Consider the following 16,038-nt stretch of genomic DNA (forward strand, 5'->3'; position numbering starts at 1 on the left):
AGGGTACATACTTTTTATTTGTGCTGTTGCCCAGCAGCAACGACAGGTTCAGGACTTTTTGTCGCTGCAGGGATGAGAACCACCGTTTTCACTGCTGGCATGCACAAGAGTTACATTATCTCTGGTGGCTGGTTCTGTGTGCAGTATGATGTAGTTTAGAGCAGAAATAAAAAGCAATCAGGAGCGAGGGAGTTAGTCATTAGACAAAAGAGACATTGCATGTCTCTATGCCAAATCCATAAAATAAGAATCAAGTGTTTCTATGAAGATGCCAATAAAAAAACCTGTAGAATTTAAACCTCAACTATTAAGGGTCTGTTTTTTGGTTTGCTATTGATTTGTGTGGTGTCATAACAATAATTGAATGCCATTATTTTATTGTAAATTGGCATAGATTTCAGCTGACTGCTGATATGCCCTCAACTGGCTGGCCCAGCAAATTAGGGCCAAGAGCTGAGCTGTTTGATGCCAAGTCTTGGGATATGCCAGTAACACTTGCAAGTTGGTGCATCTACAATTTGTGATCAATGAGCATGTCTTAGTTCTGTTCGGTACAACCGAGGCGAAACTGAGGCTAAGTTTTACCCTGCAAACGGTATTGGTAAGCATTAGATCAAACAGGTTTATTTGGATTTTGGAAGTCAGCAATATCATTTACAAATAAAAAGAAATATCAGATATAAAAACCAAACAATTCTGGACACATATATAAATATATATTTTTTTGGATAGGTCATCAGTATGCTGTGTATAATATGAGGAAATAGTGGGTAATAATTGTGGTCATATAACAAAAAAATTTAAATTCTAGAAAAATCAGCTCTGATGCCTACAAGAAGAACTGAACATTACACTGGTTTCAATGTTTTGGCTGTTAAGGTATACGAGTATACCTTTTCAATTAGCCAATGGTACCACATTTGGACAGCAGCACCAACAAATCTAAAAATTAAGGAAAGACCTTTGGCGGAGTCTTCCTAATAAACAGTTAGACAAATATGAGAGCAGAGGTGGATTTATTTAGAACAGGGGCGCCCAACCTACGGCCCGCACAGTGTCAGATCTGGCCCTCTCCTCATTCCCTCTCTGCTTGTTATCTTGAGGGGGATGAGGGGCTCCCATCCTCTATGTTTCTCCATGGAGATCGTGCTGCCAGCAGTGGGAGCTGCTTGTACTGCGAGATAATCCCAGCAGCAGCATGAGAGCATGTTCATGCTTCTGTCATTATCCCCATGTATAAATCCTCGTATCTCGTTCACTGATTATCATAGAAATTATACATTTTCAGGGTACACAGGGGAGCCTAAGAGCTGCCATTCTCATGGGAATGAAAATTAGGGTACTGCCAGTTGTCGGTGCGCTTTGATGCCCCTTAATGTTCAAAAACTTCAAGACTGCATTCAGAGTGGCGGTGAGCTTGCTGTGCGGTTACCCCTTCTTCATGCCATGGAACCCTGGATAGGGCGGGATGCTCAGTACCACTGCCGCCTGGAGTCAAATCTGCAGATGCTGCGGTGCGAGGGACTGAGCCACTGGTGAGCTGCCTGTTACACATAGCTGACCACTTACCTTCTGTGACCCTCAATGTCTCTGGAACAGAGGGATGTTGGTAACTGGTCCTGAAGATGTAGTAGTGCAAACGTGTACCCCTTGGCTTTCTGACTCGTTGGGCCTGATTTAATAAAGCTCTCCAAGGACGGAGAAGATACACTTTCATCAGTGAAGCTGGGTGATCCGGCAAACCTGGAATGGTTCTGGTCCAGAATTGAAAACCTTTACTAACAAAAAGCAAAGACTTTTAAAAAATCTATTACAGGTTTGCCGAATCACCCAGGTGATATAAATTTGACCACCTTTTAGAGGCAATATTCTCCAGAATTCAATGCAGATGAAACACATGCTCAATAAATATTCAAAAATTCAAGTGCTGGGCTGAGGTGAGCCTAGGAATGAAAACAAAAGCAGCCATCTTTCTAAAGAAGCTAACTACGATCAAAATTACTGTGTATCCTAAGGATTTGGACACTATGCCAACCATATCCATGGCAATGTGCACCCATGGTTCCTCAATATAGGCAGTAGTAAGAGGGTCCCAGAGTCAGAGGCTTGTTTCGGGCACATGCTGGATAGACCTGGTCATCAGTTGCAATAGAGCCACCAGACTAAATGTGATAACAAGGCCAGAGTCTTCTAACTGGAGTGACCGGCCATCCTGAAGTTTAGAAACTGTTTGAGGGACTGAAGCAAAGAGAGGCAAAAAGTGCAAAAAGGCAAAGGTGACACAAAGAAGCAAGTCTGAGGTTTAAGTGAGGAAAAGTCTGACTGGTAAGATAATAAAAGAAAAGATAGGTCAAGACCAAGCTCTTCTAGAGTGATTGCTACCATGATTCAATGATCTGGCACACTTCAACTATTTCAAAAAATGCCTTGGATCTAGAAAACCTCCTCAAGAGGGTGTCTGCCTTGGTATTTTTTGAGCTAAGGCTGTAGGCAATGGTAAAGTTCAACTATAAAAAGAAGAGAGTGCTCAGCGTGCTTGGTGGGAGTTTCATGCTAGGCACCCTAGATGTATTCAAGATATCACCAAGACAGACCACCACAAATTGATCAAGATAGTTCCTGAGGGTATCAATCACTAATCCTGGACATCTGCCAGCAAATGAAGCCTTTCCATAAATATTTGTCAATTTATTACTTCATGGTGATATTTACAGGGTCAGACAGTATGTGAAATTCACTCAAGAGGGGCATATGTTTGGTGCATTGGGTAATCATAGGATCCATTAGGTGGAAGACAGCAGCTAGTGGAGGAAGCACATCTAAAAAATCCACATGCAAAGGCAGGAATCAGCAACCAAAAAAACACCCTGATTGCCATGCAACTGTCTGCTCCATCTCCCAACCAATCCATACACATATAAGCAGTAATATTGTATTAGACTTTATACAAAACCTGGATGCCTTTTAGGTGCTGCAGTTTTCTGGACTTTTACAAAGGCAAGTCTTTATTCATTTCACCACAATACATGCATAGTCCTTACAAGCAACTACTTGACTACTGTCAACTGCAATTGACAACTGCAGTAATGACCTAATTTAAATATGTTTTTATATATGCAATATATATTTTTATTACCACTTTGTGAAAGATGCAAATACTGATTAGCTTATACATACTATTATTATCTTTATATGCAGTAACTGTCCATGAATGTGAGTTTTTAAGTCCCCTTAAGAAGCCAATACGGGCGAAACGCGGCGGGTCATCACATCATATCTTGATTGTTCAAGCACCAATGCTAAAGGATCAATATTGTCTAAATCATGAGTCCCTTATCTACCTTGCCTCCCCCCACGGTTTGTGGGGAGGTTCAGGACAAAATTGTCTGTTTTTTTTTTTTACCCACGTTTTCTATGTTTATACTGTTTGTTATATAAATTGAATATACCCTACGTAAAATACACCAATGTATATTATCAAAAAAAACCTGCTTTCTGTGCCCTTCTTAATACCGTTCTTTATACTCCATTTCCCCAACCATTTGTATAAAATTGTTCACCTGCACTTGTTTTTTGTGCATCTTGTGCCTAAAGAGCTATCATTGGACAACTTGGGTCCATGACAATAGTTCATACAATCAGCATGTGTCAGTATACCATTAACACATTCTGATGTTGCATAGTTTACCTAGGCGTCAATAACCTTTGTGCACAAACTGATTAAAAAATAAAGGCATCAATTAACTGTTTTGGTCAAAAACTAAAATACCTGTTTTTTAGCATGCATTTTTGGATTATAGCATGGGAAAGACTTTTACACACCAATCAACACTGTTTAAGCACTGTACTACTCCAAAATATGGAACCTGAGTGTTTATGATTGCTGTTTTTTTAAATAATTTATTCCTTTTCTTTTTTTCAAGGAATGCCCAAGTGGAGTTGTTAATGAAGACACATTTAAACAGATCTATTCACAGTTTTTCCCTCATGGAGGTAAGTGATTTTAAAAAAGGATGTCATTTGTGATCAGGGAGAAAATAAATTCTTGTAAAAGTTAAACAAACAAAATTTTACAAACAAAATTATAATTTCATCTTCATTATGACCTATATTGAAATATACATATACATATATAACATTCAAATATCAAAGAACTCAAAATACATTCCCCCATAGAGAGAACCTCTAATTCAGCTAAATGCGCATAGATGTCATACACAGGTATCTTTATGATGAGAGATATTTATCACCACCTTTAATTCAAGGATCTTTCACAAAGGGGCAATTGGTTTACTACTACTCCTTCTGTAAAACTTCATCAGCAAAATTAAAAACAAACTACATTCCCCACATAGAAATCTTCAAAGACAACCTCACATACACTTTTGTCGCTTCTGATTAAATTTTTGCATTTGAAGTGTGTACATAAAAGTCAAATGTTTTTGAAATGCACACAGGTACCCTGTAGACTGGAAAAGCGGTCATATAAGCTTATGACATATTGGCCTATTTTTAACAAAGAGGATATTGTTATCTGCTCTCCATCATTACTCAATATAATGGCCTGCATTGTTTGGACCATTTATATTCAATGCAGGCCTGTATTAAGCCGGCAGTAACTTACAAACATCTGTCTGCCCAATATAGTAAGAAGGACTCTAGACAGAAAACACCATCATTTGGCTTATTAATTTGACAGGCCACATGATAGGGTCCTTCTATAGTTACATAGTTACAAAGTTAGTGAGGTTGAAAAATACATTCATCAAGCACTAGGGAAATAAACATATCCCAGATAAAAAAAACCCATAGATAGTTGATCCAGAATAAAGCAAAAAACCCTGGTTGATTTTCTTGCAACGGGGGAAAAAAATCCTTCCTGATTCCTGGAGGCAACTGGATGTTCCCTGTATCAACAGTCTCTGTTGTCTTTATTTTAAAATGTATTACCAGTTATATTGTGAGCTTGTAGAAAAGCATCCAGCTTAAAGCAATCTTACAGTATTTGCTAAAACTAATTTCTGAGGGAGCCTATCCAACATTATCACAGACGTTACTGCGAAGAATCCCTGGAGATTAAATTTCTTTTCATCCAGATGCAAAGTGCCCCCATGTCCTTTGTAATGACCCTAAAGTGACTAATTGAGAATCAGTTTATATATTTATACAGGGTGATCATGTCCCCCCTTAAATGTCTTTTCTCAAGGGAGAACAAATGCAGTTCTCTCCTCATAGCTGAACTCACTTGTTCCTATTTTTAGTTTAGTTGCCCTTGCCGGCAATATCTCTAAATCCACAATATCATTTTTGTTAACTGGTGCCCAAAACTGTACTGCATATTCCAGATGAAGTCTAACCAATGCTTCGTACAGGGGCAGGATTATTTCTCAATCTCTGCAGTTTTTTCCTCTTTAATACAATAAAATATGTTGCTAGCTTTAGATATTTCAGCTTGGCATTGGTCTATGATCTGCCAAAACCCAATATCCTTTTCCATTTTTGACTCCCCCAAATGTATTCCCCCTAGACAGTATGAAGCATGCATGTTGTTAGCCCCCAAGAGCATAACTTGACACTTATCAATATTAAATGTAATTTGCCACTTGGCTGCCCAATCAAACAGTACATCCAGGTCTGTTTGTAGATTATAAATATTCTGTATGGACTTTTTTTAATCCTATGCTTTATATCATTTATAAAAATGTTATGGGTCAATCTATTTTTATTTGCATTTCAAAAGGGTAAATTCCAAGAGTACAGTCATAATAAAAAAAAAAAACAATATGAAAAGATAGCAATTGTACATCCAATAAATACCACAGTATGAAAAACATATAATATAAAACAATAATATTACTGGGGGAGTTAGGGAGCTAGGGGTGGGCAAACAGGTAAAGATGTTAAACAGTAAAGGTCCCAAGACTGAACCCTGGGGTACACCGCTAATAACCTTAGACCATTCAGAGTATAAATCCATACTCTCTTGATGCGGTCTTTAAGCCAGTTCTTTATCTATTTTCAGATTGAATTTTCTAAACCTTTCAACCCTAACTTCCATAAAACCCGTCTCTGGGGTACAGTGTCAATTGCTTTTGCAAAAACCAAGTACACAATATCAAATGCTAGTCCACTGTCTTATCTGTTTATTTACATCCTCATAACTTTGACAACTTCACTCTTTCTTGAATCCTTGCCTACAATCCCTTTTATTATTTTCTAGCAAAAACTCCTCTATGTGGTTTTTTTATCCAACTCTCTAGGATCTTTCCAACTATAGACATTACACTTATTAGTCCGTAGGTACTTGGTAATGGCTTTTCTCCCTTTTTAAAGAGAGGTATAATATTGGCCTTATGCCAGTCTATTGGTACCATGCCAGTGAATAAAAAGTCTCTAAAATTTAGAAACCATAACTTTGAAATAACTTAGCTTAGCTCGTTGAGGACATGTGGGTGAATTCCATCTTTATCAACGGTAATTTTATCCAACTGTTTCTCAATCATATTAGTTTTGATTCGGGGTGTTTCGTTTAAGGCTGTGACATTGCTATTTGCATTTTGGGCTTGAGCTCTGCCTTTTTCCTTTGTGTACACAGAGCTAAAAAAAAATGTTTAGTAAATCCGCCTTTTCTTTATCCCCAATTACCAATCCTGAGAAATAATTTAGGGGCCTAAATACTCAGATCTGATCTTTATGTTATTAATACATTTAAATAAAATTGGGAGGTTAGCCTTACTTGTAATCTATCTTTCAATTTATAGTTTTGGACATTTGATTTCCGTTTTTACATCTTTTGTTTTCAAATGATAAAAGTGATCTTTCATTTTTATATTTTTGGTATGCTCTTTTTTTCTTCATGGCTTTTTAACATTAGCTGTGAGCCACATAGGTTTAAATTTTAGCCTCCTTAACTTACTACCACTGGAATATAATAAATTTTGCAGTGTGTTTCTGTAGAAAAGACCTAAAACATTCTCATTACTGTTTTGTTTTCTTTGACTATAATATTCCCTCCAAGTCCAAGTCATGGAGAGCTGCCCTTAATTGAAAATTTGCTCTCCTAAAATTGTTTTTGCTTCTTGTTTGCTTCCTGTTCCTGCACATTTAATATAAGCTCTGCAAAACTAGGTCCAGCAGGGTATCATTTTTTAGTTGAGGGTTTATATAGACTAAACCATAAAATTATCTTGTATTAAATTCATAGTTTTTCACCTTTTGCTGTACCTGTAGTGACTTTACCCCAGTCAATGTCAGGGTAGTTAAAATTACCCATCACCCATCACACCTCCACCTGTTCGTTTTACTCTGCCTCCTTTTGTTTTTCATTTTACAATTTTGTAATACATTTGAATATGTTATTAATGCCAGTATGTACCCTCTCTCTACCTTTTGCATAATTGTCACAGATCCAGATTTAATGTCACCCACCTTGCATTCCCCTGCTGCCAGCACCAGTTTTGCCTAGGGATCCCAGTCCCTGCTTACTTCCTGGTCCAGGTCATATGACTCCCTGTCAGTTGCCATCCTTGCCTCAGAGGACTAGAGTGTTCTGCAGATGCACACCACCTGCTGGCAAACAGGTGAATAGTACCTGAACTGTCTCCTCTCCAGCACTCCCTCTGGTGGTGGGTTAGGATGTCTGCAGGTTACATGGCCCCATCCATTACATGACCTTCCCTTTTTAAAGAAGTGACTGGCAACATGAGGTTGGTTTGTTCCCGTCTGTGTCTTCTGTTCCTGATGTGCTCATGTACAACTTATTTTGTCTAAAAGGTTGTATAACTTACCTTAAACCTTAGTCTCATGGCAGCCAGCACTCTGTTTTTTTCACTCTTGCTCAGAATGGGCCTTCATTGCATGCTATTGCATTGATAACGAGGTCACCACCATCTAAAGCAGCTTATGGGAAACAAATTGTTTACCAGGGAAGAAGCCTATGGAATAAAGTAAGTAATACACATGAGCTCTGCTAGACTTAACAAGCAGTATATGCTGTATTTGCAGGATAGGCGTACTTAATTTGATGTTTTGCTTTGATTCACTGTTCTAAATCCCCACTTTGTAAATACACTGGAAGGGTGTAATTTTTTATCATGCACATATGATGTGTGTGTGTCATAATGACTTGCTGAAATTCAGTACAGGTAGTCCCCCAGCTAGGGATATCCGACATACAGACATCTTCTAGATACGAACGGGGTTCCCTGCTCTTCCCTGCTGGTTAATGTGCAGGACTAGGAAGGGGGGGGGGGGGAGGGGGGTTGCAAGACTTGCAGAAGAAATCTTTTGCTGTTCTGCAGGCTCTTTAATGATCAAGACAAACTCTGCAGTTGTTCTTTCTTGCATATCAAAGCACATCTTGCTTGCTCCAGAAGTTAATGAATGTCTAGGCTCCATAAAGATTTTTTTTGCTTTGTTTGTGATTTTTGGAAATGAAAAATCCAAACAACAAAAACTTTTGTGGGGTCTCCCTATTTTCTAAGATGGATAGTGATTGTATATGCCCCCTTTTCTTATGTATCAAAATGTCCTCCGGAATCTAGTTTTCCAAAATACTTTGGGAGGGAGAAATACTATCACCCAAAATGACCCTTGTCACTGTTGGGGGAAGGTGGGTCTGGTGGGAAGGGGATTACACACTTTTTGCCGCCTTTCTTTTTGGGGAAATCCCCCAAAAGTGAGAGAGGACTCACACTTGCTGCTCCATTTTCGTATACAGAAGGTCCCAAGCCTTTTCGCAGAGTAAGAGCTGTCATTTTTTTCCAACTTGTACATTGTAGAGTAGCCAGAAGGGGGAGCAGTTCCTGTACTCTATACAGTGTATAAAATGAAATTGGAATTTCCCACATTTTCGAGTGATTAGTGACAGAGTGTCCCAAAACCTTGTGTGGAAAGTGCTGGCTGGGTGTATGTTCCGCCCAGAAAAGATATGGCATGTTTTAAGGCTCCAGGAAATGTGTTGTATTGTCTGACTTTTCTGTTTGGTTTATGGAAAGCTAGAATGTTAGGGACCTGGAGCCTGACCAGGGAAAAAGAGTGGGAGGCTTTCCCTTGTCCACCCGACTCATGATAGTTTCTCAGTTTGTAGATTTGTTGTTGCTGATATTTGCTACAATAAACATACAGACTGGAGCATGCGTTGAATTTTACCTGGAAGCCTGCTGTCTAACGTTTGGACCATTCTGACAGCTGTCGCTACAGGTGATCTCACATATGCCTACGTTTAAGTCCAAAAGACAGCGGTGCTTTGAGACATTTAAACAGTCACAACAGAAGATCAGCCTAAGACGGTCGCTGAGGTAAATGCTGTCGTTGCAAGAATTCATTAACAAACTCCTTATTGCAAATGCTGTGCAACAGCAAGCTAATGCGGAACAAAAAGAGATGAATACTCCGCTTCTACAGTCTGTAATCACACAGCAGGAGACCAATCAATTGCTGGCAACTCCATTAGTAACTAAGCTGCAGAACTTGACCGGAAAAACCTGAGTGAAGTTGTGCAGCATCTGGCAGCATGGAATATAGAGGCGCCCTTGATTACCTTTGACACTATCTAGGTCAGCAATTTTCTTAAAAAATTGACAAAACACAATGATCTAGAGGCCTTTCTTCATACATTTGAGTAGACTGCTGAGAGGGAAGCCTGACCTCAGGCCAGTGGGCTTGTCTGGTCATGCCATTTCTAACTGCTGACCCCCAGAAGGCATATTTTGACCTGGCCCCAGAGGATGCCAATTACTATGAGAAATTTAAAGTTGAGATTGTCGGAAGGGTGCATGCGTGGGGCTCATGAATGGCCACAAGCTAAGTGAGCTCTGTATTACTTGGGACTTGATTAGCCTTATTTTGTAGAATGTTCGCCTTTTAACTTTTTTTTGACCAACGAGCCAGCTGCCTAATCCTCCTAACATACATTGACGGATGATGGTGCACTCAGGACAAAACCAAGAAGGCAAAATCCCATAATATTTGTGAGGTCTTGGCTCGTGCCACATCTAAGATGGTACCAACCTCTACTGCTTTGCCTATGACAGTGTTTGGAGACACATTTAGAGACTCAGAAGACTCTAGAGACACCGCCAACTCCTCTATACCTTATCAGAAAGAACCCCGAGGTAAGTCGGGGATTTACTTTCTCAAATAGATGTCATGCTTCAGGCTTTGGATTAGGTCTCTAAACAAGTTACTGATCAGCTTACCAAAGAGATAAGAGACCGGGGAGGCTGTACTATGGCTCTAGAGTCGCGATGCTCCGATCTTGATAAACTCCTAGACAGTCATGACTCTCAGCTGGACTATCTAAACTAGGAAAATATGTCCCTCAAGGTAGAATTGGAGGATTATGAAAACCACGATCGCAGGGCTAACATTAGGTTAAGTGGTCTGCCAAAATCCATCATTGATTGGTCAGGCACAGTTACTACCCTTTTGCTAGAGCTTTATTATTTAGAGCCCTTATTATTGTAGAACCAAGGAGAAAATAAAGGAGGTGGCTCGTACCAAGCACAACCTAGAATTTCAAGGTCAGCCCTATCAGTTTTTTTTCAAATTTATCAGTGGCTACTATTGCCAGACGTTGTGATTTCAAACCCTACCTCAAAATTCTACAATCCAACCAAATCAAGGTGCAGCAGGCTCTTCTGCAGCAGCAGCAGTAGCAACTGGCACAGCCGTGACAGGATTTGGCGTGTGGCTAATGTGCCTGTACCTTCCGATGACTCTCCCTTGTTGTTTGACAAACAGCCTGAGGATCTGTCATTGCGAATTTCAGAGCAGGAAGCAGACTTTGAGACCCTTGGAGAGTGTGGTCAGCACTTGCTGGGCGAGGGTTCTGCATCAGTGGCTGCATTTGCAGAGGTTGGCTTAGATTAATATGAGGATGATGATGACTGTGATGTCACCTGGGAACCACCGTAAGGTCAAGCAGCAATTCCCGAAACAGACGAAGAAGAGGAAAGGCAGCAACAGCAGCAACAGACTGGGGATGGAAGGGGCTGCAAATTTGCCTCATGTGTGTCCCAAAGAACACACAGACCAGTGGGCTCAAGCAGAGGAACAGTCCGAGACGATGTGACCGTGGGGGAGATGGAGCTGGAGCAGACACAGGGCACCCAGCAGACCCAGAGGCAGGCAAAGAAAAAGAGCAGAAAGACGATGAGGGGTGCGTAGCAATCTGCATCCTTTGCCACAAGCAGATTTGCAGAGGACAGGCCGGATTACATTTGGGTACAACTTCCCTGCTTTCCCACATGCGCAAGAACCACAAACCAAGGAGCAGTACTTGCGTTCTCCTGAAGGAAGTGTAACCATGTCATTGTCTCTTCTTTCTCCTCCATTGACTCCTTCTACACCTCCAACTGTCATTGCTAATATGTCTCATGAGGTTGGTGACAGCCAGACTTTAAGCTGCGAGGAAGTATCCGCTTCTGGCCGCAGGTTTCGATTGTTGCCGAAAGATGGGTACTTCAGTGACCCTTTCAGCTCCCCTAGCTCCCAGTCCCTTCAGCCCACTCTACCAGAGTTCTGGGCAAGACATCAGGCTATGGGCCCAACCAACAAAAGAGTCATCAAACTCCATTCACATCTAGCCAAACTATTGGCCTTGCAGCTACCGCCGTACAGCGTTGTGGACTCCCTTCTGGGACCTGATGGCCTGTGCCGAGCAGCGGTAGAATATACCAAGCAGGCATTACTTCTCCCGCACAGCTGTTCCCAGTTTACATGCACATGTGTTAGGTAACGTTTCCCAGGCATTGGCATTCTCAGTGTCTAGTCATATCCACATTACCATGGAGAGCTGGACAACCAGGCACGAAGTGGGACGCTACCTGTCCTTCACCGCTCACTGGGTGACCTTGCATACCTCAGTGAGCGGTAGTCTGCAAGAGGCATTGCTGCACCTGGTACTGCCACCGAGGGGTGTAGTGGGAAAGCATGGACCACCTCAGTTCTCTCCCTCCTTCCCCTCCTCCTTCATTCCTTCTACCGGCAAACCCTCTCTTATCGACACTCCTCCTGAAAGGCCAGCAGCGGAGGACACTGTGGTTAAGCAGGCACCCCACTACGGCTCCCTCAATCACACGCGTTGCCAGGCAGTGCTGAAACTGGTGTCTTTGGGGGAGAAAACTCACACCGCCAGAGAAATCTTGTCCGCTTTGCACAGGGAGGTTGAGGCTTGGCTCCCGGCTCACAACAGGCAACGTAGTGTGCGACAACGGGGCCAACCTTGTGGCCGGGCTTCGCATGGGCTGCATAACACATGTGCCCTGCTTTGTGCATGTACTGAACCTGGTGGTGCAGCAGTTCCTCTGCACGTACCCAGGACTGCAGAACTTGAGCCTGAGACAGGCTCACTTGCTCTATCTGCAGCCATGTACGATCCCCTACTGCCGCCGTGGCGCTTAGCAAGATCCAGCGCCAACAGAGACTTAGACTGATTTGTGACACTGTGACTAAATGGAACTTCATCTTGCACATGCTCCAGCATCTGTGTGAGCAAAAGCTAGCCATCCGCCATTACTTGGTCAGCGTGGTGCATGAAGACAGCGGGCCCTTGGTACAGCCACACAACTGAGCTATTTTATCAGTGACCAGTGGCTGCAAATGGAGACACTGTGCAAAGTACTGGCCCCCTTTGAGCAGGCCATAAATGTTGTGAGTCGGGAGTGGTCAGGCTGGAAAGATGAAATTCCCATCATTTTTCTGCTTGATAATACCCTGTGTGGCGATAGGGGAGGAAGAAATGGGGGAGGAGGATGAGGGTGACATTACACTTCATAGCACACAGTCAGCATCAGGAGGAGCAAGAAGGGACACTGGCCAGCATCAGGAGGTTCAAGTGGAGGAGGAGATGATGATGATGAGGAGGGAGATCAAGTTGGGGCTGCTGGACAGGACCCGTCCAACCCGCTTTTTTGCTCTGTCACGCCCCAGACATTGTGGGGGCGATGGAACAACAGGAACTCTTTCATATGTGTGTCCACATGTTGCGATGCCCACGCAGGGACCCCCGCATTTGCAGCATCAAAACCTGGGATGATTACTGGCTGGTCACCCTTCTGGATCACTGGAGCCTGGAGCAGAATACTATGCGACGGGCTGTGTGAGGAGTTCTGCACACCACATTCCACACAGGGTGCTTAGACGGACACCGCCTCCACCGTTTTCCCCTGTAGCATCAGCAGTAGTGGCAACAGGCCGCACACATCCAAAAGTGTGGGCCAAGGCAGGGGGGATTTTCTGGATGCCTGGCGAAACCTGATGCAGCCACTTCAAACAAGTGAAGTGCATTGGCATAACCTTCGGGAACGGATAAAGCGCATGGTGCACGATTACGTTGGCTCTTTTCAGGCTGTTGGTGGTGCTGTTGACGACAGCACTTATGAGGAGGATGCCTGTCCTGACAGTAGTGATGCCATTATTTTTGGGTCAACAGGCTTGAAATCTGACACAGTATGCCATCAAGCTTCTTTCGCGCCCGGCATCCAGTGTTCTGTCCGAAGAATTCTGTCTGAAGAACCTTCAGTGCCGCTGGCAGAGTGGTAACGGACAACCAATCACGACTATTGCCTTAAAATGTCAATGGCCTCACCTATTTGAAAATGAATGAAAGGTGGGTTACTAACAACCCACTCCGGATGTCATTAATTGACTGACACAAGGACTCACTAGGCCAACCAAGATGCCTTTGTGAACCCACACTGCTCCTGTGCTGAGTCTGTGGCTGCCTATCACTAAACACCCTGTCAGCTGAGCCTGCCTCGGTTGAATTTTTCCACTAGTTATCGCAACGTCCAGGGGTAGCATTCTTAGCCAGTGTCATGCCTGCCATTGTGCCAGCCAGCAATTTACCTTACATTTCTGCTGCTTCTGGGAGCCCAACAAACTGCAGATGAAAACCCCCAGTACTGCCACACTGATGGGTACCATTGCTGTTGCTTAATTTTTCAGATAAGTATTGAGAGACTGAGGGTTGGCATTCATGTCATCCACTTCATGATGCAAACTAGCAATATCGTCTACCTTCCAGACAGATGCACAAAACAACTTGGTCTGGCCCTTCTACGTTTATTCACAAATTTCCAATATTTGCATTACACACTTCGGGTTGGAATTGATAATGCACTACACCTAGCTCTAGATCCCAGATGCCAGATACCAATGCCGTCTACACTCTGTCTCGGGGTCCACCGCCTCCTCCTGCTGTTGCTGCTGCTGTCTGCCCAGTGCTCTATTCACAAAAATTGTATTACACACTTCTGGGTGTCATTGAAGATGCAGTACACCCAGCTCTAGATGTCAGTTACCAATGCGCTCCATCTCAGGGCTCACCTCTTCCTCCTGATGCTGTTGCTGCTGCCGCCTATCGGCACTCCATTCACTACAATTGTATTACACACTTCTGGGTGTCATTGACGATGCACTACACCCAGCTCTAGATGCCAGTTACAATTGCGCATCAAGCTCCATCTCAGGGCCCACCGCCTCCTCCTGATGCTGTTGCTGCTGCCGCCTATCAGCACTCCATTCACTATAATTGTATTACACACTTCTGGGTGTCATTGCGATGCACTACACCCAGCTCTAGATGTCAGTTACCAATGCGCTCCATGCTCTGTCTCAGGGCCCACAGCCTTCTCCTCCCGGTGTTGCTTCTGCTGCTGCCGCCTGCCCAGTACTCCATTCACAAAAATGATATTGCACACTTCTGGGTGTCATTGACGATGCACTACACCCAGCTCTAGATGCCAGTTATCAATGCCGTCCACTCTCCTTCTCAGGACCCACTGCCTCCTCCTCCTGTGGTTGCTGCTGCCTGTCAGTACTCCACTCACCTAAATTGTATTACACACTTTAGGGTGTCATTGACGATGCACTACACCCAGCTCTAGATGCCAGTTACCAATGCGGTCCACGCTCCTTCTCGAGGTCCACCGCCTCCTCTTGCTGTTGTTGCGTCCACCTGCCAGTACTCCATTCACTAAAATTGTACACTTCTGGGTGGCATTGATGATGCACTACACCCAGCTCTAGATGTCAGTTACCAATGCGCTCCATACTCTGTCTCAGAACCCACAGTCTTCTCCTCCTGCTGTTGCTGCTGCAGCCTCCCAAGTACGCCAATCACAAAAATGGTATTACACACTTCTGGGTGTCATTGACGATGCACTACGCTAGAGGGGGTTAAATGTCATTTGCCACTTGGATGTACTGTTTGATTGGGCAGCCATATCTGCTTGTAGATTATAGACCTCCTGTATTGACCTAATTCCATTACATTGTTTGGTGTCATCTGTAAAAACAGAAATGTATGTAGAAAAGTATGAATCTTTATTCACTACTCTCTGGTTGCGGTCTTTAAACCAGTTCTCTATCCATTTACAGATTATATTTTCTAAACCTAAACACCCTAACTTGCATATTAACTGTCTGTGGGGTACTATGTCAAATGCTTTAGCAAAGTCCAAGTACACAATATCAACTGCTACTCCACTGTCTACCTGTTTACTTACTTCCTCATAAAAAGAGAGTCAGTTTGTTTGACAGCTTCGATCTTTCTTGAATCTATGCTGACTATCACTTATACTATTATTTTCTAACAGAAACTACTCTATCAAACTCCCTGGGACCTTTCAAACTATGGAAGTTAAACTTACTAGTCTGAAGTTACATGGTAATGACTTTGCTCCCTTTTTGAAGATAGTAACCACATTGGCCCTACGTCAATCCATTGGTACCATGCCAGTGAATAAAGAGTCTCTAAAAATTAGAAACAAATGGTTTTGGAATAACTGAGCTCAGCTCTTTTAGGACACATGAATGTAATCTATCAGGTTCTGGTGCATTGTCAATCTTAATTTTCAATCATATTAATTTTGAGCTATTGTGGCTCTTTTAAGGCAGTGACATTGCTATTAGCAATTTGGACTTGAGCTCTGCTATTTTCCTTTGTGTACACAGAGCTAAATAAAAGTGTTTAGTTAATCCGCCTTTTCTTTATCCCCAGTTAGCAAGCCAGAGACATCCTTTGTGGGGCCT

The 16,038-nt window shown here is 42.7% G+C and overlaps 1 protein-coding gene across 2 annotated transcripts in view; it reads left to right on the forward strand.

Annotated features, from left to right (window-relative positions):
• The window catches only part of KCNIP1 (potassium voltage-gated channel interacting protein 1), a 189,554-nt gene that overhangs the window by 128,311 nt on the left and 45,205 nt on the right, over positions 1-16,038 (forward strand). For both annotated transcript variants that reach the window (XM_072400798.1, XM_072400797.1), the window contains one exon: positions 3,924-3,993. In XM_072400798.1, coding sequence (XP_072256899.1) covers positions 3,924-3,993 — 70 coding nt within the window. The remainder of the gene's footprint in view (positions 1-3,923; positions 3,994-16,038) is intronic.

This window comes from Pyxicephalus adspersus, chromosome 2, assembly GCF_032062135.1.
Source record: "Pyxicephalus adspersus chromosome 2, UCB_Pads_2.0, whole genome shotgun sequence".
In the NCBI taxonomy this organism is placed as follows: domain Eukaryota; kingdom Metazoa; phylum Chordata; class Amphibia; order Anura; family Pyxicephalidae; genus Pyxicephalus; species Pyxicephalus adspersus.